This window comes from Tursiops truncatus, chromosome 2 (assembly GCF_011762595.2).
Source record: "Tursiops truncatus isolate mTurTru1 chromosome 2, mTurTru1.mat.Y, whole genome shotgun sequence".
Lineage (NCBI taxonomy): Eukaryota > Metazoa > Chordata > Mammalia > Artiodactyla > Delphinidae > Tursiops > Tursiops truncatus.
The window spans coordinates 38478506-38504801 of record NC_047035.1 but is presented as its reverse complement, the minus strand read 5'-3'; the positions used below and the strand labels follow the sequence as shown (position 1 = coordinate 38504801).

Here is a 26296-nt window from a genome sequence, read left to right as displayed (position 1 = left end):
GTAATGTTCTCTTGTTGACTGAGGTAACCCTGCGTTAATAAAACTACCTGTGAAAATACATCCAATAAAGTGGCTCTTAATATCTCTGCCTCATTGTCTAATTTGATAGTTTGGTTAAGAATTATTAATGGGTCTTCCAAAAAAAAAAATGTATTTGAAAGCATCTATCTACTCCAATCTTCCCTACCTATCTGATTCCTCTTCTCACCCCTTTATCTTAAAAAACAAAAATAAATAAATGAAAAGTAAATTTTAAAAGAAGTAGAACAGGTTTTTAAAAGGTTCAGGCTAATCAAGGGTAAAATGCTAAAGTGGTTTCTACCTGACCTATGACGGTATGTCTCGAATGTCAGGGCTTTCTAAGGGTCCTGAGATAAGATCAGATGTTTTTAAATGCCATCCCCCCAAAACCTACATACAATTTCCTTCAAACACGCAATACATTTTGTGTCCTTCAGTAAACAGCAACAGTCCAAAAGCTTGGAAATGAAATTATTGGACAATAAAATGAACATTTGAACTTCCTAGGAATCTAGAAATTTCATTAAAATATTTTTTGAAATTTTAGCTAAAATGAGACAGTACATGGCACACATCAGATTTTTATTTTAATAGAAATTTAGCTACTATTATAAAGTTCAAGGATATAGGAAAACCCTCCATCATGGCTGCTGAGATTAGAAACAGGGGGCCATTCTGGACAGCAATCTGACAGCAGTTAATTTACAATTTCTGCATATATTCTACTATCCAGCAATTCTATTTCTGGGCATAGAGACAGACAACTTCTCCCATGGGAACACAAGAAGATGTGTATGAGGATGTTTACCTCCAACTTGTTGGAGTAGCAAAGTGTCAGAAGTTGGAGTTCAAGACTAGTAAAGTGGATAAAGAAAATGAAGGTTGTGAGGACACTGGAACACTACAAAACAGTCAGACATGATGAAATAGATTATGATATAGCAACATTAAAAAATATCAAAAACATGATGGTGAGTGAAAAGAGTAAGAAACTGTATATCTTACTGCACAGTATGAATTATGTAGGCCTTAAAAACACACACAAGGGCTTCTCTGGTGGCGCAGTGGTTGAGAGTCCGCCTGCCGATGCAGGGGACACGGGTTCTTGCCCCGGTCCGGGAAGATCCCACATGCCGCAGAGCGGCTGCGCCCGTGAGCCATCACCGCTGAGCCTGCGCGTCCAGAGCCTGTGCTCCGCAACGGGAGAGGCCACAGCAGTGGGAGGCCCGTTTACCGCAAAAAAAAAAAAAAAAAAAAAAAAAAAAACACACACAAAGCAACATCATTTCAAGAATACACGTATTTATTAAACACATGGAAGATGGATTAGAAAGACATACAATGAACACACTAAAATGAATAGCTATGGAAGATGAAGGGGAATGGAAGGGGAAAAGAAATAAAAGAAAAGAAGTTGAAACAAAATAAAACAAATAAAATGAAATTAAAGTAAAATAAATAGACTGTGCCTAGAGAGATCCAAATGATAATATTGGGACAAACTGAGGAGTATGTTTAATTTGATTCTATGCACCTGGTCTAATGGGAGAAGGACTGGGAAAGACAAAGAAGGAAAAAGATAAGAAAACAGAATAAATATACAAATGTATAAATAATGTATAATAATATATAATGTATAAATAATCTTAGCCTCTTGATATTGTAAAATTACAAATTAATATTTGTCATTTTCCATAAAACAACTCACATTTGAATATTTTAAAAATAGGACATGTAATCTTTATGCAGTTACCACTTTAATCCTATCAATTTTAATCCATCTAGTGCAAGTTGTATACAAAGATGACTCTTTTTCAGCACATAAAGTATTCATATTTTTTCCTCACAAAGTGATACTCACTGATTTGTAGCTTCTTATTCTGTTATGTTTGTCTAAAACTTGTCATTATTAAAATCAGTAAAATTCTTTGATTTGTTATAAGGCTACCCTCAGTATCAAATTATTTATGTCCATATTCAACTAGAATTCAGTGATTCCAAAACTGTATAACATTAGCTTTAACACTGTATTTCTAAATGTGTAAAAAAGTTTCTTTCCTCCCTCTGTTTCCTTGTGTATCATATTCAAAGGCTTTTATAGATTTATACAGGAAATGGAAAACAACTATATGTAAACAAAATTGGAATCATGATGCAGATATTGTTTTGAAATCTTTTTTGTTCATTTGGCTGGTTGGTTGATTTTTTTACTTAGTAATACGTTGTTAGCTTCTTTCAGTGTCATTATTCTTCCAACATATGATGTAAGAAGTTAGGGCTTTGCCTTAACATTTTTTAATAAATATACTACCAGACATTTTTATTATTTCCAGGTCTTCATTCTTCTAAAAAGTGCTTCAATGAAAGTAAAATGGGTGTAGTTTAATTTTTAAACAGAATGTAGAAGTTTGAAAGGGGCGTGCATTAAAATAAACTATGCCTTAAGAAAACCTGATAAGATTCAAACACTTGCTCATATATCAGATGCTAGTCTTCATTGCTCTGCGAGAGCATTCAATTGCTTGCAAGTTTTAGATTAGCAGAACACAGTGGGCATTTTGTGCAATCAAGTAATAATTGTTTGTGTTAAGAATACTGTTATGTTTAACTAGTGATTACCAGTGGGGAGAGGGAAGAGGGGAGGGGTAAGAAAAGGGTAGGGGATTAAGAGGTACAAACTACGAGTTATAAATAAGCTACAAGGATATACTGTACAGCACAAGAAATATAGCCAATATTTTACAATAACTTTAAATGGAGTATAATTTATAAAAATTTTGAATCACTGTTATACACCTGAAATTAATATAAATTAACTATGCCTTAATAAAAAAATTTTTAAAGAATATTGGTATTCGTAGAGAATGGACTTGACATGGGGAGGGGGAAGGGTAAGCTGCGAGGAAGTGAGAGAGTAGCATTGACATATATACACTACCAAATGTAAAATAGGTAGCTAGTGGGAAGCAGCCGCATAGCACAGCAAGATCAGCTCTGTGCTTTGTGACCATCTAGAGGGGTGGGATAGGGAGGGTGGGAGGGAGACTCAAGAGGAAGGGGATATGGGGATATATGTATACATATAGCTGATTCATTTTGTTATAAAGCAGAAACTAACACAACATTGTAAAGCAATTATACTCCACTAAAGATGTTAAAAAAAATAAAAGAATACTGGTATTTTGAAAATACTATCTCTAACAAAAGTGAAGAAGAATTGGGGGGAGATTTGCTTACTTCTTCCCACGGTGAAAAAGTGTAACATAATCCAAAGCTCTCTGCTTTCTTACTCACCTCAAATACCATAACACTTGGGATAAAATACAATAAATAAAAGCATGTTATACAGAAGTCTGTGAGACCTAGGTTAGGGTTTATTGCAAAACAAGCCAACCAATTCAACAATACTGACACAGAACACTGAGCTGTGTCCTGTAGTGCATACAAGAGTGAACAAGATGGAATCCTTACCTTCAAGGCATGTATAATCTGGCACTGGTGGTAGGAGGGAAAGCAATGCTTTAAGGGGAGAGAATATACATTCTCTGTGTTACAACATGCCAGCATTTTTTAATGAACTTTTTATAGGAAAAATTGCATGTGCCAAAGAAAACAGGCTGGGGTATAGGGGCAGATACATGGGAAGCAAGAAGAGATGTGAGCATGACTTTACAATATATCCGGATATGAAGAGCAATACATCTCAAAAATGACAACAAAAGCAATAGCGATGAAAACCCCAGGGATAAGAAAAATTAGTTTAAGGCCATATGACGGTGCCAAATGATGAACTATAGGGAGTCAAAGGAGGAAAAGTTATGAGCACCTTCAGGTAGAAGATGGCAACTTGAAACAAGCCCGGCATGATGATGGTGGGAGGTCAGGAAATAGGTATGGGAGCATCTACATTTCCTGGAATTCTCTATAGAACCTGTTCCACAGGTTAGGTCTACCATAAAACTAACCTTTTCCTAACCTAAACCCTGCCGAGACACAAGGGAGCAGAAATGCTCAATACAAACCTTGGCCTCCCAGAATTTAGAACACACACCTCAGTGACAGTGCTAGGCCAAGAGCTAATATCCACCCAGCAGGTAAAAAGGCACAAGAGACATCCGTGCTACCAAAGAGAGTTTCTCAACGAGGGGCCACAGTTTTTCATCATTCCTACCTACCAATTTCAGGCCTGGAAGTGAAGGTTGAATACGAGAATGACTTTAGTAGAGAGAAAATGAGGACTGCTGGGAGAGGATAAGCGAAGAAAGAGGATGTTTGAACAGATAATTTCTCAGTGCTGGCTAAGCATCAGGATCATCAGAGCTGCTGGTTAAAAGTACTGATTCCTGCCCCCACCTACCCACCTGAGGTGATTCTGATTCAATAGGTTTAAGATGAGGTCTGAGAATCTGTGTTTTGCAAAACCTCTCTAAGTGATTCCCATGTACAGTCAGGTTTAGACTCCATATGAAATCCCTACCCTCCATGAAGATGTAGAATATACATATTTGTATATGCATATAATGTTTCGCAGCATAAAGGGGTAGAAAAAAAGATAAATAAATCACTGTTTCCCTGGGCAAATCCCTTAACCTAACTCTAACTCAGTTTTTCCTCTGAAAAATAACGAATATGGAGTAGAAAATAATTGACCCCTTGCAGTTCTAAAATAACATGATTTTGGTACTTAGTTAAGTGTGAGCTTTAAAGAAAAATTAACTCAAGGAAAAAACATCCCATCTGGCATTACCGAAATATTGTGAAAAGTTTTCGGTTCTAAATTGGTTCCTTATATAGAGTTTCCTTTTCTCTTTTATGATCTTTTTTGGTAATACTCTCTTTAAGCTCACAGATATGGAATATTTTAAAAGAATTGTTATAAATAATATAAATGCCAGATTCTGTTTTACATAAGTCAAACAAAATAGCAGTGGTACAATGTACCAACATAACAAAGTACGTGTGATTTACACAGTATGAAAAAACTTCATTTTGATTTTTTTTTTAATGTTCAAAAACCATGTCCTACTTGGTTGGGGGTTGTTGCCTCTACTTTGTTCAATACAGTTTTAGCAACTCAAGAAGTGCTGATGACATCAATGGTCCTCTGATATAGGATGTTCCTTTGATCACTTGGCACCTAGAATAGTTTGTGGCCCATAGAGGGTGATCAAAAAATATTTATTGAATGAATTAATAAATTCACAGCTATGCAAAAATATTTCTCTTTGCAAAAGTTCTCACCAGTGGCTCTTAAACTATGTATTTCTATTGACAGTTTAGTCTCCTTAACATTCTAATATAATTTTTACCCTATAGTTTTCATGTGAATCAATAGGTTCTGGTACCAATTCCAATCTGGGTGTGGGGGTGGTGGTGGAGAGTTTCCCTATACCAACAACAAGCAATTCTAGGGACACCAGCTGGGTGTCCTATGATTCAACTCAATTCTGACACTACCTACCTGCAGATAGTATCAGATTCCACAGGTTAAACATTGAGGGTTCAGTCCTACAAGACTACCTACCCTCCACCAGACTTCAGGAATCAGTCACAAGCCTAGGTCGTTGCCTGTGTTTCTGACCCACCTAATACAGATTGGAGGTTCCCATGACACCCTCCTTAAACTTCAGCACCAGTTACAAGCAGAGGTTGTTATGTGTACTTTTGACAAACAGCTATATATGAGAGGTTCCCATGACCTCTTCCTTTGGTTTGAATAATTTGCTAGAGAGACTCACAGAGCTCAGAGAAACATTTTGCTTACCAGATTACTGGTTTATCATAAAAGGATATAACTCAGAAACAGGCAGATGGAAGAGATGCACAGGACAAGGTATGGGGCTTCCATGCCCTCACCAGACATGCCACTCTCGGCACTTCCACATGTTGCCCAAACTGGAAGGCCTCAGAACCTGTCCTCTGAGTTTTTATGGAGGCTTCATTACACAGTCATAATTGATTAAATCATTGCCAGTGGTATTGATTCAACCTCCAGCCCCTCTCCAGGAGACTGGGGAGAGGGCATGGTACTAATTACATGGTTGGTTCCTCTGGCAGCCAACCCCATCTTTAGGTTATCTATGGGCTTTCCAAAAGTCACCTCATTAACATATAACAAGAAATTCCAAGAGTTTTGGGAGCTCTGTACCAAGAACTGGGTGCAAGACCAAATCACAGTGAATCTAAGTAAGTTTAAGCCTTTTAACCACATTCAACATTTAGTTAAACTTCAGAAAACATTCCTGAGCTGTTCTCTTAACCTACCTGCAAGTGCTACTTTTCTGCATGACGTCAGCTCGATGATACCCAGAGAGTTTGCAAAAACCGTCATTACTATAAACTACAGGCCAATCCACAATCTGGGCATTTCCCAGTAAGAAACTCGATTCTAAAGGAGAAAGAAGAAAAGGGAAGTTTTTTAGCTTCATTTAACAATGTACTTCTTTCAAGTAATTAAAAAGACATATTCATAAAAATAAACAAATATAACTATGGTTTGTTATGGTACAAATAATAAAACGTATCCTTGAAACTGGCATTATTACTTTAGCATGATCAGCAACTGAGATCTGCAATGAGTACAAGATTTGCATATAAACTAAAACCTCCACTGAAAAGAAGCCAGTTTACAATACTCTTTGCATTCAAGTAAACAGTACACTATGAAAACAAAGCATGGTTAATATTAAATAAATGTTAATGACTATAATAATCACAGCTAAAAACAGTTTAATTTATTAAGACTAAGGGCTACAGTCACTTCTCTACAAACTGAGAATATTAAACTTAATAACAGAGACAAGTTTGGATGACTCCTCCAAAAACTGTATTAATGTAATTTTGACATGATGGGACAAATTCATTGTCCATCAGTTTGATCTAGAGAAGTCTAATTTAAAATCAAATTTTTAAATAAAGTCCCTTTTTAAAATAAAATTATTCAAAGACATTATTTTCAACCACATGCTACACAGAATTTGGAAACTACCATTATTCTAAATAAAAGAAACATCTCTGGTCTGTTTTGCATGGAGAAGTGGTTTTGCTTTAGGTATAAAAATTAATACAAAAAATAATATCTTTTGGCATATACCTTGATTGAAAATCCAACAGTTTTAAGCAGTAACTTTAGCAGTTTTGTAGGTCAAATGATAAATATGTTAACATCAAAATTAAAACAATATTAAAATATAAAACATAAAATTATTTTTAAAATAAATATCAATATTTTACAAGCAGATTTTTTAGGGAGTACTATACTTCAAAATATCTACCTAAAAAATCTTCTTTGAACTCATATTGAGTGGTGTACTGAAGAGAAATTAACTTATGAGTAGATGACTTGAAGTTTAAATTCTGACTTACAGTTGCTCTTCATATAAATAACAATGCAATTCACTGACTAAGTAGCTGCTAAGTAAAAGGCACTACTCTGGATCAGACAATGGGATAAAATAAAGATCAATAAACCATGCCCTTTACTCTCAAACAACTTACATATGAAGAAAAACAAATATGTAACCAAGTACAATTTACCAGAACAGATGCCAAATCAAGAAGCATGGGCCAACATATGGAAAAAAATCTGTTTCAAGGCACTAAAAGACAATCAAAAGTGGATAGAAACCGGAAAAGACAAACCCTTGAAAAAAGGAAGACACATTAGGTGAGATATTCATTTAACTGTCCATTCCCCTGAGAGCACGTCTCAGTTTGTAAAGTTTGTGGATGACAGAGCTCAAACAGAAAAGTCTTATGGGGCTAAAAAGTCAAAGATCATAATTTGGGACCGCCAAAGCAGCTTGAAGTTAAGGTGGAGTTCCTTTAACATATGGAGCCATAAACCTGTATATAAATCTACCTCAAATCCTCCTCTGTGACCTAAATTGCATGCACAGGATGAGACTACAAGGAACCCATCTTGTCTTGCAATGACTAGAAGGCTAAAGAGGTAGGCAGAAACTTCATCAGCTTCCCAAAGCTATAGGACAAATTTTGGAGTTCGAGTCCTATCAAGTTAGAGAAGCTTGGTAAATACCTTGAGCTTTCCATTAATTCCACAGAAGGCCTTACTTCAGGAATAAAAATCAAGTCTCAGGATAAATGGTTATGACCTGAGTCTAAGATCAAAAATGTAGAAAATAGACTCATACTAAAAAAAAAAAAAAAAAAAAAGCTAAAGTCATAATTAAGGTGACACACCGGTAATTTAACCACCTGCTAAAATAAAATGAAATCCTCTTCAGAGGAAAATAATGAAGTCCAAAATCTCTACATTGTATCAATACAATGTCCGTATACAATTAAAAATTATTAGGCATGCAAAGAAACAGGAAACTGTAACAATAATCAAGAGAAAAAATGGGCAATAGAGAGGTTGAGATGGGAACACAGAAATAAACAATACAATCTCTGAAATAAAAAACTGAATAGATTTAACAATATATTGGACACTAAAAAAGAAAGGACAGTTTAAAAACATATCAATGCAAATTACTGCAAACTGAAGCAAAAAGAGAAAATAACGGAAAAGATGTCCTGGAACAATAACAAGCAGTCTAAAATATATGTAGCTGAGTCTGGGGAAAAAAACCAGAACAGGACACAAATGTTACTTAGATAAAGGATGACTAAAATTTTTCAAATAGCATGAAAAATAGCAACACAGAGATCTTAGCTCAGTAAACCTCAAGCAAGATAAACCAAAGAAAGCAACAGTAAGAAGATGACAGTAAAATTGCTAATGAAAAATAAGGGAAAAAAAATTTTAAACATCAAAAAAAAGATACATTATTTATATGTGTTATATTTGGGGGAGGTGTAATAAATACAGCATACAAAGAATGAAAAACAAAGGAGGCCAGAAATCAATGGAATGACATCTTTAAAATACTGAGAGAAAAATGTTTATCAACCTAGATTTTTATAGAGAGCAAAGATATCCTTCAAAATTGAAGGTCAAATAAAGACATGCTCAGAAACAAAAACTGGGAGAAACCATTGCCAGCAGAATCACAATAAAACAAATGTAATAGGTATTTTAGCTGAAAAAATAATAATAGTAACAATAATAATAACAATAACCTCCACAAAAAAAGTCAAGAAGGGAAAAACAAACAACAGATAGGACAAATAGAAAATAAACCCCAGGACGGTAGCCCTAAATCCAACTATATCAAGCATTACATTAAATGTAAATAGAATAAACACACTAATTATAAGACAGAAATTTTCAGACTGGATTTTTAAAAACAGAATAGAAACTGATAGTCTAGTATTTTAAGAGAGCCATTTAAAGTATAAAAAGATAGATACAGACTTCCCTGGTGGTCCAGTGGATAAGACTTCACCTTCCAATACAGGGGGTGTGGGTTCAATCCCTGGTCAGGGAGCTAAAATCCCACATGCCTTGGGGCCAAATAAAACAAAACATAAAACAGAAGCAATATTGTAACAAGTTCAATAAAGACTTAAAATTTTTTTTAATTTGAAAATTGAAAGTGTGGGGGAAAATACACTACTCAAACACTAAGCATAAGAAAGTAAGTCTGGGAGGCTTCCCTGGTGGCGCAGTGGTTGACAGCCCACCTGCCGATGCAGGGGACACGGGTTCGTGCCCCAGTCCGGGAAGATCCCACATGCTGCGGAGCGGCTGGGCCCGTGAGCCACGGCCACTGAGCCTGCGCGTCCAGAGCCTGTGCTCCGCAACGGGAGAGGCCACAACGGTGAGAGGCCCACGTACCACAAAAAAAAAAAAAAAAAAAAGAAAGTAAGTCTGCCCATAATACAAAATAAAGTAGCTGAAGACAAGGGGTAATAGAAATAAGGAGGGGCATTTAATAATAATAAAGGAGTCAATTCATTAAGAAGATACAGCACTCCCAAATGCATATGAAAGTAATGAAAGAGCTTCAAAATGCATGAAGAAAAAAAATGACATAACTAGGATAGACAATTTCACAATAATAAAGGGAGATACTAACCTTCTGCCTTAACTAGCAGAACAACCAGATGAAGAACTGATTGAGGATATAGAATATTTGAACAACACCAACACTATCAACTAACTCAAACTAACTGACATTTACAGGACACCCCACACTACACTACAGAATACACATTCTTTTCCAGTGCGTGTGGAAATTCCACCAAGATGTAACTGACTTTGAGCCACAAAAATTGTCAATAAATTTCAAAATATTGAAATTACATAAAGTATATTTTCTGACTTCAAAGTAATTAAATCAGAAATCATTTTTTTTAATTATCTAGAAAAATCTACAGTATTTGGATGTTACCCAATTCATTTCTAAACCACTGGGTCAAAGAAGAAATCAACAGAAATATAGAAGATATTTTAAACTGGATGATAATAAGTTTGTTGTATACATTTAAAGCAGTGCTTAGAGAGAAATTTCTCATTTTAAAGTTTTATTTTTTAATGAAAAGTTTAAAATCAATAATCTAAACTCTTTTATGAAGAAACTAGAAAAATAATAGCTATTAAATACAAATTAAATAGAAGGAAGTAATAAAGGTCAGAATGTAGATCAGTGAAATAGAAAACATTCAAAGAAGAGTGAACTTCAAAAAAACACAAGTTACCATCATCAAGAATGAAAGAGTAGACATCACTGGATATAGTACACATAGCAAATGGTAATAAAGGTACAACAAACAATATTTTGCCAATGAATTATAAAACTGTGATGAAATGAATTAAATTTCTGAAAATAAAAAACTTATAAAAAACAGGCACAAAAAGAAATGGAAAATTTAAATAGCTTAATATTTTTTAATGAAAACTAAAGGCCCAGATGGCTATGGGCTCAGGGAATTCTTTCAAATATTTAAATAAGACATAGTACAAATATTACACAAACTCTCGGAAAATAGGTGAGGAAACATTTCTGAACTTGTTTTATGAGGTTAGCATTATTATGATACCAAAATCTGACAAGGGCTGTTAAAGAAAGAATTACTGACCAATAGATCTTATGAATGTAGTTGCAAAAATACAGAAGAAAATATTGGCAAATAGAATCCGGCAATATATAAAAAAGAAAATAGGGCTTCCCTGGTGGCACGGTGGTTGAAAGTCCGCCTGCCAATGCAGGGGACACAGGTTCGTGTCCCGGTCCGGGAAGATCCCACATGCCATGGAGCGGCTAGGCCCGTGAGCCATGGCCGCTGAGCCTGGGCGTCCGGAGCCTGTGCTCCGCAACGGGAGAGGGCACAACAGTGAGAGGCCCACATACCGCAAAAAAAAAAAAAAAAAAAGAAAAAAAAAGGAAAATAGATCATAGCCAAGTAGGGTTTATCTCATGAACATAAGGTTGATTTATCATTATGAAATCAATCAATGCAATCCATCAACAGAATAAAAGAAAAAGCCATATGATTATATCTCAGTAGATGCAGAAAAAAGCATTTGACAAAATTCACACTGATTCATAGTTAAAATATGTGAGCAAACTAAGAATAAAAGAAAACTTCCTCAAACTGATAGAGGATACCTGCTAAAAAATCCATAACTAACATCATTTTTAAAGCTAGAATACTAAATATTTTCCCCCTAGGATTAGGAAAAAGTCAATGATATATACTCTCAACCCTTATACTCAACATTTCATCAGAGGTCCATCTAAGAAAATAAAGGAAAAAAAAGAAAAAGAGAGAAACAAACCAAAAACGTATATAAGATATAAATGTTTAAAAGGTAAATGTAATTTTTTTTTCTATTTGCAGATGACATGATTGTTTATGTAGAAAATCCTAAGGAATATTCAAAAGGATATCTAAAATTATTGAGTGAATTAAGCAAGGTTACAAGACATAAAGTCAATATAAAATCTATTTTGTTTATATTAACTAGCATTAAACAATTGGAAAATGAAAAGCAATTTCACTTAGAATGATATCAAGAAGTATAAAATACTTAGAAAGAAATTTAACAAAATACATGTAGGACCTCTAGAGTGAAAACTAAAAAATGCTGCTTACAAATGGCTTCTCAACAAATGGAGAGCTATGCCATGTGAATGAATTGAAAGACTGGATATTTTAAGACTTCAGTTCTCTACAAATCAGTCTATAGATTTAATACAATCCCAATGAAAATACCAACAGCCTTTTTTGAAGTAATTGACAAAATAATTATAAAATGTTTGTGAAAATACAAATTACCTAAAATAACCCAAAATAAAATCTGAAAAAGAAGAACCAAGTTGGAGAAACATACAACGATAGTAATTAATATAGTATGAAATTGGAGTTGGGACAAATAGATCAATGAAACAGTTTAAAGACTTCAGAAATAGACCCTTACATAAATGGCCAACTGATTTTTTGCAAAGATGCCAAGGCAGTTTCATTAAGAAAGACAACTTCAATGAACTGTGCTTAAACAACTGGCTATCCATACAAGCAAAAATTGAACCATGACCCTTACTTCACACCACACACACGAAAATAATTTAAAACAGGGCATAGACTGAAACACAAAAGTGAAACTAAAAATAAAACATAGAAGGAAATCTTTGCAACTTTGAGGAAGACAAAAATTTCTAAGACTCATATAGTAATCACCATAAAAGAAAGTATTGATAAATAAATTAGACATTATCAAAATTAAAATCAACTGCTCATTCAAGGACACTGTCAAGAAGATGAAAAGGGAATCCACAGACTGAGAGAAGATATTCACAATGCAGATACCTGAGAAAGAACTCCTATCCAAAACAGGCCCGAAAAATCCTACCAAAGGGCAAATGACCCGATTAACAAAATGGGCAAATGACTTGAACAGACATTTCACAAAAGAAGATGTACAACAGCCAATAAGCACAAGAATAAGATACTCACCATCATCATGCATTAGGGAAATACAAACTAAAAGCACGATGATCTATCACTGCTTAACCACTAGAGTGGTTATAAAAGCTAATAATACAAAAATGTTGATGAAAATATGGAACAACTGAAATTCTTTATAAAATGCTAATGAGAATATAAAATGGTATGATCACTTTGGAAAACAGTTTCATGAGAAGTTAAATATTCAACTATGACCCAGAAATTTCACTTCTAGGCATTTACTCAAGTGAAATGAAAAGATATGTTAACAAAAAGACTTGTAGAAGAATGTTCACATCAGATTTATTCACAGTAGCCCAAAACTGAAAACAATGCAAATGTCCATCGACAAGAGAGTGGATTAAAAATTGTGGCATATTCATACAAGACATACTACTCAGCTCTAAAATGGAACAAACTACTGATAGATTGCAGCCACACAAATTAATCTGAAAAACACTGATGATTTAAAGAAGTCAGAAACTATAATTTCATTCATATGAAGTTTAAATACAGGCAAGGTCAATCTATGGCGATAGAGATCAGAACAATGATTTCTGAGGGGGATGGGATGGTAGAGGGACTGATGACTTTCTGGAGAAGGTCATTGTTTTCTATCTTTATAGAGATATAAACTACAGAGGTATATACATTTTCCAAAACTAATTGAACTGTATACAAGATCTGTATGTTTTACTTCATATAAAGTATACCTCAAACTTAAAAGAAAATACAAGAAGGACAAAGGACTAGAGAATCACAAGTTTTAGGAAACCAGTGGCATTTGAGCTGAACCCTAGCTATAAGAATGGTAATACTACGTTTCCTTGGTACATACAGTGATCAGAGTAGAGTTTAAAATGATCTTATTCCTGCAAAAATGCTTCATAAAATATATATTCTTCTATAAATATATATTTTCATTTATATATAGCATCAATTATAAATATTTGTAATATGATCATCAAAAATTAACTTCTTTCCCTTCTTAGCCCAGGCCAGTTCCTAGTCAGTTTAACCTCTCTAATCCATAGGTTCCTCACTTCATAACTAGGTAGCTGTGGCAGTGCATATAGCTTGCTACATGGTCTCCCTGATTTTCAGACTAACATTCATTTGTCCCCCTCAAGCCCTGCCTCCATCCTACCACTCTTCATCCAGATCAAGTCTCCCAACTGTTAACATCACTGAATCCTCTCCCAGACTCACAAAGTCCTTTGAAATCCAGCCTCATCCTCTCTGCCTGTGCAAACATATTTCTCATTATTCTCCTGAAGTCCATACTATTGCAGTTAGGTCAGTTTTCTCATTATATCCTTTCCCATTATATCCTCTCATTATATCCTCAAAAGATGCTCACTCATGATGCCTACTATCCACTTGAAATACTTTTTCTTCATCCCTTTGCCTATCAAAACTTTTTCTTCATCCCTTTGCCTATCAAAACTTTTAAGAACCAGTTCAACTCTCCCTTCTCTATGACACATTCAGTGGTTACCACTGAATCCACATCCTCTGGCTACCATCATATCTGTCTGTGTCCAACCCTTCACAGGACAAACTTTTCATAAAAGTTGTCTATTCTCATTGGCTCTATCTTCTCAGCCCCTATTCACCCAACTCACTCCTATCTGGCTTACGTCCTCACCGCTCCAAGACAACCTAGGTAACCAATAATCTCTCCATGTCACCAAATCCAAAGGACACTTTTTACCCTTTCCACTTAATAATTCAGAAGCAATGGTATCCACTCCCTCCTTAAAAATGTCTCAATCCTCAGCTTACATAGAACAACATTTCCCTGATTCTCTGGACACTCCATTTCCTTTGCAGACTCAATACTCTTTATCCAGTCAGTATATTAAAGTTCCTCTATGTCCATTCCTCTTCTGCTTTCACCTATCACCATAGATTCAGTAACTCTATCTCCAAACCAGACTTCTTCTATAAACTCTAGATCTTTATATCCAGGTTCACCTCTCCTCATAGATAGCTTAAATTTACCTCAGTAGAACATGTCCATGACCTGTCATTTCCCCAAATCAGATGCTTTCCCAGTGTTTCCTATCTTAGAAAATGAGATCACCATCCATGCAGCAATCTGGGAGCCATCTTTCAACATCCTTCTGTTTACCCCTATAGCTTATTACCAAATCTTATTAATTTTATCTCCTAGAACCCTTTCAAATCTCTCCATTTCTCTAGATCCTCATCATCATCTCCCAAATCCAAGCTTCCATCATCTCTCCCAACTCCAAGCTTCCATCATCTCTCCCCTAGACCATGCCAAGAGCTACCTAATCGGTTTACTCAGGCCCTCTCAATGAAGGAATCATTGAGTGACTCCTTCAATAGATTATCCACACTGAAGCCAGGCAGGTCTTTTCAAAATTCAATCTGGATTGTATCCCCTCCCTGCTTTAACATCTGTCAATAGCTTGTCAGGGCTCTCAGAACTCTCCCAAGTTTGCAGGGCCTATAATGACCTCAGAGTCTGTCAAACCTCAACTCTCACCATTCTGCACCTTGCCCTGAGTATGACAGCCAGCCACTTTTTCCTTGTAAGTTTTTCCTTGTAAGTTTCAAGTCCTCTCCCACCATAGGAGGACCTTTTAACTTGACATTCTCTCTGCCTGAACATCATTGCTTTCCCTCCCCATTTGGTTGACACCTACATTTATTTAGATCTTAACTCAATCGTCATGACTCTAGTGAATCTTTCCCTGACCTTCTCACCAGGTCATCCATAATAATTTTAGACATGACGTACCTCTCACTCAAAGTCCTTATCAAAGTTGCAATTTTATGACAGCCTCATGACACCTATTTGTGTCATGAAATGATTAATGCATATCTGCCTGTTGAGCTGTAAGTTCTATTTGATCCTCCAATACCTAACACAGTGCCTGGCATCTAATATATGCTTGCTAATTGTCTAACTATATCAATAAACAAATGCATTCATTCATAGATTCTTGCAGGGATCTCTCTTTATATAATTGATATCATGAAATTTGGTATGAAGTGCCTCTCTAAATACCTCATGTATGCTTTCATATATGCTATTTTTTGTCTTCTCAAATAGATGATACAGTCCTCAGAACTATAAAGTTTACGCCTACTATGCATACAAGAGTCACAATACAGTAATTACTTATTGATTAAAGGAACTGTCAGTATCCCAGGAAAGAGAATCCCACAGTTCTAAAACAGAAGGACCACAAACATTAAAGGGTCTACTGCAGGAGGCCTTCTTTCCCCAGAAACTATCCAAATCAGTGTTTCTCAAACTTTCTTTAATTGAAGCTCATAGTAAGAAACAAATTTTACAGAGTGACTCAATGTGTGTTTACACACATGTACACACAACTGAAAAAATTTCTCAGATAACACTCTTACTACATGAAATGTACTCTATTTCTGTTCTATTTCAATTTTTTACTGCACCAGTCAAGACCCATTAAATGGACCTACACCCTATGGAGGGCTGTATCTCATGGTTTTAAAAACTTGCTTCAAACTATCCCCAAAGGCCTTGCAGACCTCCCTCTCTCATAAACAGACTTGTTTTCTAGACGTATTTTAGGATTTAGATCAGAAGCTCTAACTGTTCCTAGTTAATTCTTCTATCAAAAATGTAACCCCACCCCAACGCACCATTTTCAATAGCTCTACGATGGGAAAATTAAGACTCCAGCTCAGCAGGGCCCTGCTCTCACTGTCCATTTGCTGTTGATATATTATTTCACTTACATCCTAGTAATTCTGTGTAATAACAAAATTAATAACAAAAGCAACCGGGAGCAGAGCCCTTACTCTCTGCCAGGTGTTGGGCCAGATGTCTACATGCAACTCCATCCCACAGTGAGTTGGAAACTCACCAAGCACCAAGTGCCCCAGGAGGTCAGAAGCAGGAACTAGCACCCAGGTTCCTTAAATTCTCTCTTACTTTTTTTTTTTTGCAGTACGCGGGCCTCTCACTGTTGTGGCCTCTCCCGTTGCGGAGCACAGGCTCCGGACGCGCAGGCTCAGAGGCCATGGCTCACGGGCCCAGCCGCTCCGCGGCATGTGGGATCTTCCCGGACCAGGGCACGAACCTGTGTCCCCTGCATCAGCAGGCGGACTCTCAACCACTGTGCCACCAGGGAAGCCCAAATTCTAATTCTTGACTGAGACATTTGCAACTTCAAACCTCTTCTAGGGGAAACTGTGCCTCATTTTTTGCTTTAGACAGAAAAGTAGAAGACTAGGAATGAAAGGTAAGTCCTAAAACAATTCACGGCAGGGGGAGTTCAATTCATATTAGCATGAAGGCGGAGTGGTTTAGGAAAAAGAATTTAGAAGTTGGAATCAAAAGTGAGTTGTTGAAAACATATGGACACCAAGGAGGGAAAGTAGGGGTGTGGGGGTGGAATGAACTGGAAGATTGGGATGGACATATATACACTAATTTGTATAAAATAGATAACTAATAAGAACCTGCTGTATAAAATAAAAATTAAATTTTAAATAAGTGAGTTGTTGAGATGCTGCCTATCTTCAGTCTTATTTTTTAAAATATATACTTGATTTTAACCAATAACATATAATATGGACAATTCAGATAATTGCTAGGTACACTCTAGAGTATTTGCTTACATATTCAATCAAACCTAGCAACTCAAAGTTTTTTTTAAGTTTTAAAAAATAGTCGAGGAAATATGCTCTCCATTTATCTTTATGCTTCAAGTTTGATTCCATTAATTTAGACCAACAGAGAGTAAAGTAACTGGACTCTGTGCTTACTAGCCCTTACCTCAAGGTCTTAATAATTATGCATTAGCAATATGTGCTCTGGGGTTAGGAAGACAAGCATAAGAACTGCTTCTATCATTTCTGAATGTTTTATAAAACCATAACTGAGAAAATCAACCACAGTGCTAGGTCTTTCATATAACTAGTCATCAACTGGTAAACAGTCATAACAATCAAATTATCATTAAAATCCTTTCCCCAAATTTTCTGCCAGCATTTGGATCCTGTCTCAATACTACCAAGGGAGCTACTGTGAAAAACCTGGGGAGTTTTAATTAGGTTATTGGCTTCCTCATAACGATACCTACCACTCTGGGTAGTTGGTGGAGAATGGAGTAATGTAGGCAAAATCTTTATAAACTACCCATTGGAGTAAAAATTCTTTATAAACTATGAACTGTTATTGTTTATTATATATATAAGATTTTTTTACAACTGTATTATATACCCAGAGAGAGCTTTCTGTGTGTGAGCTCTGTGTGTGTGTGTATAAACAAAGAACCTAGAAAAAATAAATTTTTAAATGTTGACCCTGCAAACCAAAACCTATAAAATTATACTGAGAGCTAAACTACAAAATAAAGTATTAGGAGGAAGGGGGATAGAAAGAAGAAGGGAAGACAGATTTTTTTAATGTTAAAAGCTAAATTAGAGGGAAGTTGCTCAGTATTAAATTGTCCAGGAGCTTCTTTCGGAAACTTGTCTGTTAGTTGAAACGCAATATGTGTATATGAAATATTCACACAACTGTTCCATTTCCCTATAGTCATAAAAATTATTGCTTTGGTGAATATGACATCTGGTATTATTAACAAATATTAAGAACAAGATAGCAGAGTAATTAAAATTGCTTCCCAGAAAATTTTAATTCCCTTTGGCTTTAAAACATGGCAGGGAAAAGCAATACACTTACTGAAGGATAACTTCTTTACAAAGGAAATAGTTGCAAATCTAGAAAGCTAGACCAGCTCAGAAGTTTTGGACACATAAAGTCATTAAAGAAATTGCCCAGAATTCTTAGTAACCATCATCATCCTCACTGTTATGAACTGAATGCCTGTGTCCTCCCAAAATTGATATGTTGAAACTCTACCCCTCGTGTGATAGTATTAGGAGGTGGGACCTTTGAGATTTGATTAGGATTCAATGAGATCGTGTGGATGGAGACCCTCATGATTGGGATTAGGGCCCTTATAATAATGATGAGAGCACGTTGAGAAGCCAGCAGTCTGCAATCAGGAAGAGGGTTCTCAAAAGAACCTGACCATGCTGGCACCCTGATCTTGAACTTGCAGGCTCCAGAACTGTAAGAAATAAATTTCTGTTGGTTATAAGCCACCCAACTTATGGCATTTTGTAATAGCAGCACAAATACACTGACATTCATCAGCCAAGCTTAGGGAAACCAGTTCTGATCTGTCCTCACAGCTCTTAGCACACCAACAGCCATGAATTCTGAAAAATTAAACCTTCCTTGGGATTCAGACTGTTTCAGTCCTTGATGATGTTTCTAAACAGTCATGTCCAAATGTTTTAAATACACAGATGTTCCTGTATGAGGGCTCTAAGAATTGGGTAATTATCCCTACCAGGTGGCAGTAGTCCAGTAAAACATTTCAGAAGCAATAATCCTACACATGGACAAACTCTCAAACGGATCTCTGCAAGGGCTTGAGGCTTTAAAACATCTTACTATATTCTTTCAAGACCATCGAGTATCCTCTCAGAGATGGACATGAAATAAAACAAGCACTTTTTCCTCAAGTGTTAGAAGGTCAAAAACGAAATCGCAAGCCCCTAATTCAAAATGCCCACTAGGATCCTTACGAGTGTTTCTCAATTTTGACTATTCATTCGATTGGGATGGAGGTTGAGGAGAATTGGAGGGGGCCACAGGAGTTACTCGTTCTAGGCCCCAAAGAGTTAGTTTTAATTGATCTGGAGTGAGAGCCAGACGTAAGTTATTTAAATCTTCTCATGTGGTCTAATATGCAGCCAGGGTGGAGAAGCCCTGATCTACTGCAATAATGCCTAAATGCTGGCAGCTGCAGTAGAATCTACAGATTGCTAAATTCTAATGCAGACACACTGACTTGACTCCCTAGGATTGGAACACAAAAATACAGCCTCAGAGGTAAGTCTCATTTTCAGCCAGGTTTGGGAAACTTTGTTCTCATACCTTGCCACTCAAAGTGTAAACCAGTATCACCTGGGAATTTATTAACAAAGCAGAACCTACGACCCACTCCAGACCTGATGAATCAGAATCTGCATTTTAGTGAGATCATCAGGTGCTTCCCCAAGCTCATGACTACACCCATCTTGTGCATCCTTTTCTTCCTTTTAAGTATGGAAAGCAGGCCAGGGAAGTTAGAGGACTTGGCAAACACAGGAAAAGGGCATCTAGTGGGGGAGAAAGACAGAATTAGGCCTCACCGTCTAAGACTTTCTATTTCATCACTATATTTCTGAACTGCTGTTTAAACTTTTGTTTTCGTTTAATATAAAGGAAGCACTTCCTCTTTACAGTGCTATTTCTTCAGACATCAAGGAAAGTAACTACAATTTAATACCACTACATATTAATCCCATTCCTAAAGGAGATCACATATAAACCATGAAGTCAATAATTCTGCTGGCAGAAGTTTCTGGAAGAAGAAAGGTTATATTCAGTCAATGAAAACAATATAAAAGCATGTATTCTTCCTTTCTATAGCAATTCCAGGAAAATAATCTTTTCCTCTGAGCTGTTCCAACACTACCTGTATCTGGCATAACTAGATGGTTATTTAGGTTTTCGTTTCATTTGTTCTTATGAAAACTACCCCATTCTCTGATCCAGAAATTCCATGGACATTAACAAGTGTGGAACACCTTTTTGGGGGTTAAACCTCTCTCTCTTCCTCTCATCTTTTTTATGCAAATTACCCTAGAGGGAAGTATTTCAAAGCACAAGCACAGAGAAGTTTTCAGATATTTTAAGAAGTCCTAAGGCACAAAAGAATTCTAGAGTACTGAGGAAGAACAAAGACATGGAGGTGAGAAAAGAAAGGACTTCACAGAAAGAAACCAAACACGCTGAATAAAACACATTCACTAATTTATTCTTTTTCCAAGGTCTAGTGCTGATTCTGAGAAAAGTCAACCAGATTTTCCCTCACATTATATTCATTTAATCCTAACCCTGGAGAAGCACACCACCCAGAAATCATCACCCTTATTCTGAAAGCCCTAAAACCCTGGCACAGACCTCCTCCAGCAGAGGTGAAGTATAGGCAGAAACCGGTAAATTGAGCTAAGGGCTATTTCCAGCCACTCTCGCAGAACCCCAGGGCCTCCATGAGGGAAGGACTTGAGTGCAGGTGCTCACAGTTCCAAGTATTACCCCACCCTCTGCAATTCTCTGATTCAAAGAGCTAAAGAATTCACATTCCAAAAATCAGTGGCCAAGAATGGAAATTTGGAGCTTAAAAGCAACAACACAATGAAGCTCATGCAACAATCACTAATGTTTTCTAAAAAGTACTGAAGAGGGTATTTCAACAATGCTGATTGTCAAATATTCATTATAAAGTTAGATTTGGTTTGGGAATCTTGGTTTTATTCAAAATTTTACTTTGGATAGACAGAACAAACTAAGTGGTTACCAGTGGGGAGAGGGGTAGGAGATTAAGAGCTACAAACTACTGTGTATAAAATAAATAAGCTACAAGGATATACTGTATAGCACAGGGAATATTGCCAATATTTTATAATAACTGTAAGTGGAGTATAACCTATAAAAATTTTGAATCACTATATTGTACACCTAAAACTGATATAATATTGTAAATCGACTATACCTCAATTTAAAAAACCTACTTTGGAAACATATATACATACACACACAAAAAAATTTACTTTGTTTCTCATCTGAACTAGCCTCCTGTTAAAATTTGAAGTTACATATTTCTAATCCACAAGAACAACCAGACGGTCCAAGCCAATTATCTGGCCTGTGATACTCTTCTGAACCTCTGTAAGGAGAATACAGAAATCACCTCTGTACACAGTCTCACTGAACTAAGCTCTCTTTGGCTGCATTCTTACTTACTTCAAGGGAATGAAAAGGGAGCTAGATAACAAAGTGATAATGCAGGTGATCTCTAGACCTTCACTACAAACCTGGCAATCTCCCAGTTTTCTCCATCTCAGTTTTCTTCGTCTCCATCCTTACCTCTCTCTATGCCCGATGCTTGAGCCAAAACCCTGTAAGTCATCCTTCACACCTCTTCATTCATGCCATCCAATTCAACACTAAACCCTAATAATTCTACCAGCAGAGGCATCCACTTCTTTCCTTCTCTACTGCTACTTCCCAGGCCAACCCACCATCATCTCTTGCGTGGACAATTGCAACAGTCTCCTGGCTTGTCCCCTACTGTCACTGTTCCTCCCTCCAACCCAACTTGCTGTTATACAGCAAGTGTCTCCTGTGGCCAGGAGAACTGTCCCCTGCACTTGGAATACAATGCAAAAGCCTCACCCAGAACAGTCAAGCCTCTGTCTCTCCACCCTTGTTTCCCGCCTTCCTCTTTTTTTGCCCACTGCAATCCAACTACACTGGCTTTTAAGCTTCACATGGTTCACATGTTTTCTCTCTGCCTGAAATATTCTTCTGCCCACTCATCATCTAGTTACCTCTTACTTTAGGCCTCAATTCAACACTACTTCCTTAGAAATGTCTTCCTTGACACCATCTCCCAATCAAAATTAGTTTCTGTTACACTCGATCACAGCACCCTCCCTTTTTCCTTCGAAGTGCTTGCCACAGTCTGTAATTTATATTTTGTCTGGGTTTGTTGAACCTCTATCTCCCCACCAGACTCCAAGTTCCATGAGGGCAGGGATGATGTCTGTTGGTTCATCACTGTATACCCACAAAAGTTTGTTGAATGATCAAATATAAAAATTCTTATTCCTATTTAAAGTCATATGGCCAATAAATAATTACTACAGCAATGCTAGACACTGTCAAGAATATAGATAAGAATTATGCTAGGTATTTTTCTTCAAAGAACTGACAATTCTGTAAAAAAAATTAAAATTAGGTGTTCCGACACAGATTTCCCTGAACTCTGGAAACTTGTGAGTTTAACTCATGGAGCATATATTACTTTTCAAACTTGTCTTAAGTGGGTGAGTGATATCTATAGATATATTTAAGTTTCAGAGAACAGTAACAGCAGAACCATCCCTGAGCACATATAGCACATTTTTATTTGGGTTAAATAAAATCCTGGCACACACAGCTAAACAAAAGCATAAATAATTTATATATCATGCCCACATCCACAATGTTGATTTCTGGTAGGTTCATTACTCACTTCTACTATGTCAATAACAGAATATAAAACTGGTATGTTTCATGTCCTTACAAATACACCTTTATCCTACAGCTCTATATCAAGGAAATGTGTGTGTGTGTGTGTGCCTGTGTGTGCGTGTGTGTGTAGACACATACACTTTGTACCTGTCTCATTCCACAATGAGACTAATTGTTATATAATAATAATTGTCGACATTAAGAAGACCATCACTGTGGAAGTTGGAAATATGCAAAAAATATCTGTTAATTTATTCAAACTTGTTCAGCTGTCATCAAAGATAAAAATATGCCTTCACTTTTCATCTCCCTCAAGATCAAAGGTACATTTTTAAGTTTCTGTGTTTCTTTGATGGCATTAAATTCATCATTTTTCCATCTAGCCAAAGTGGTTCAGAATTCATGAGATACTTTAACTTATATTCCTGAAATTCTAATGGTAGGAATAATAGCAATTTTGTTATAGAAAATATTTCTACACACACACACAAATGTTCAACAATTCAAAGGTTCTACTTTTAATCACTGGTGTTTTGTTCATGAAAGATGTGTTTCTAAAAAGTATACTTGTCAGAATCATTAAAAGTAAAAGATAACTGCAATAATGGCCTATGAGATTCACAGTCTCATAGTACAACAGAAAACCTTCACCCTGCTGTAGATAAGAACAAGTTTTTACTGAATTTCATTACAATGATATTTCTTAAAATACCTAAGGACTTAAAACATTCACTAGTTATATAATCTTGGATAAAAGCTAAATCAGTCAAGATATGTTTGTCAGGGGGAATAAAGTATTACATTTTTAATGTTTAAGCATCATTTTTCAATCTTGCAAATAAGCAAACCCTGTTTTTGCAAATGAACTGCAGCTGTTCTAAAGGGATTCTATTTTCTTTGAAGTTAACCTTTTAAGGCAATCAAACACTAATAGCAAGATAACTAATGGAGAATTTCAATTAAAAGACTAGTCTAAGCTCCACACCTGGTAGAAAAAATAGACGTGAGGCTTTTCTGAATGCATTTACAATCCGATTAATTTTCTAAAGCTTTGTCCTATTTTTTTTTAAATTTCTACTATCTATGCATTAGGAGCTAATTGTTCAAGGGAAAGACACAGAGCACAAATTCAATTCATTTCTCTCCTTTGGCCATTTCACTGAGCCAGTTACAAAAAGAGGCTGAATTTCTGCCTTCTTCAGCTTCTCCAAGCACTGCCAATTACTGAGGTAAAAAGAACTGATGTTTCTTTGACTGTAAGTAGTAGCTTTTTTTGTTGGGGGAAAGAGTGGCGTTTATTTGTTTGTTTTTGTTTTGGGTTTTTTCTCCAAATAAGTAAGCCCTTGGGAAAGTGAATCCAAATGCCTTTAATCTCAGATCCACCAGTTTAAGACTCAGGAAAGCCTTAACTATCTAATACTTTGCTTTCTTCAGGTTAAAAAAAAGAAAAGTATATCTCCCCTACCTCAGAGAAAATAGGAACAGGTGAATATTTATTAAGCCCTTGCTATGACGAAGCACAGTGCAAGATCCGCTACATTTGTGGTTTTGCTGAATCTTCCCAGCAAACCCACAAGGTAGTTACTATAATTCTGTAGAGCCCTAGGATGTCACCAAGAGTAATGGCTAGAGTCAGGACGGAAGTCTGTGTCAAGACAAGATGGAAATGCCTTTGCTCTGTTGCGAGCACTGTTCTCTGCCCCACAGAGTTCCAGAAAGATGACCACTTACCTTGACGATGGTTGCTCTAGTAGAAAAAGAAGCTGCTTGGGAATGAACAAGGAGAATGTATCACACCTTACATTCCTCACTCTCAGAGGAGATCTTTTGTTTCTGGGCCCAGTAGTGAGGCAACTCTTCTTTCAACCTGTTACTCCTCCTTTGGTCTATCATACCTATACACGCTGGCTGTATATGATATCGGTAATGGACATGTTTCATGCCCTGAGTCAGTAGAGTGAACGGGCAGGAATTCACTCACTCGGCACACAGCGCTTATAAAGGGTAAGAAAAAACTATTGGGCAAAATTCTTACCCCTAGGGATCAGTAATCTGGTTAGCAAGTAAGACTAATATTACACTGAGTGGGAAGCCAAAAATGACCCTAAGATTTCGAGACTAAAAGAGTAAAATATTAAAGACACCTCTGACAGAAATGGGGAAATACCAAAAAAGTAAGTCTATTTGAAGCCAAAACCAATGATAAATTCAATTCTCTAGCCACACTGAGTTTTAGATAACTTGTGAGGTGTACAAGAGAAATTCTACAGGCCACTGGAAATACAGGACTGGAGAACAGAAAGGATACATTTAAATTATGACCGAGGACAAACTTGCTCTGAAAAGGAGGGTAAAGATGTAAGAAAGACAGCTGAAGGTTAAACCTGAATGACAACCATCCTTCAGGAGAGGAAAGAGGAGGAGAGGGGAGGGGAAAGGGGGATAGAAAAGGAATAGAAAGCGTATAGAAAAAGGAAGGGAAAAGGGCAAGAGAAAGTGAAAAGTCATGAAAGCCAAAAGATGAACTTGTGTGGAGAGGGTAGGGGAGCAGAGTCTTAAATCCTACAGAGCCAGAAAAATATGGACAAACAAAAGGTTTTTGGATTCACAAGAAGAATGCTCACCTGTAAACTTCTAGAAGTTTCAACATTAAGGTTTAGACAGCAATCTATTGAAAAGAGGTGCAAAAGGAAATGGTAACCAAGAATTAAAGGCATCAGCTACAGATGGTGCATTCAAAGTTTTAAACATCTAACTAATAACAATAACTAACCACACTGATACTGATATGGTGCTTGTTATGTGCCAAACACTGTTCTCAGTACTTTGCATGTATTTCCTCATTTAATCCTCACTCCAACACCGTAAGCTAAGGCACTTTTATTACTTGCATTTTGCAAAGGAGAAAACTAGGTATAGATAAGTAAGTCACAGAGCTAGTAAGCATCAGAGCCAGGACTTTAATGCAAGCCTCCAGAACCTATGGTGCCTAACCAGTGTGCACACTGCCCCTCACAGAAAGAAAAAAAAAAAAGGAGAAATGTTATTTTTATCATTGTGTTCAATGTGCATCCCCAGTGCTTAGATCAGAGCCTAGCACATAGTGGGCACTCAACAATATATGTTGAATTAGTGAATGATTAACTAGAAAGAGTATGAACACCAAGCAAAAGGATGGGAGTTATTTTTAGGGGAGTTTATTCTGGGATTATTTAGCCCTCATTGAAAAATTCCTCTATTCTCTCAATGCCATAAATATAT

The 26296-nt window shown here is 36.4% G+C and overlaps 1 protein-coding gene across 1 annotated transcript in view; it reads right to left on the bottom strand.

Moving 5' to 3' along the window:
- Nucleotides 1–26296, bottom strand: part of KCNH5 (potassium voltage-gated channel subfamily H member 5) — a 320302-nt gene that overhangs the window by 285858 nt on the left and 8148 nt on the right. The window contains exon 2 of the mRNA XM_019924286.3: nucleotides 6286–6409. Coding sequence (XP_019779845.1) covers nucleotides 6286–6409 — 124 coding nt within the window. The remainder of the gene's footprint in view (nucleotides 1–6285; nucleotides 6410–26296) is intronic.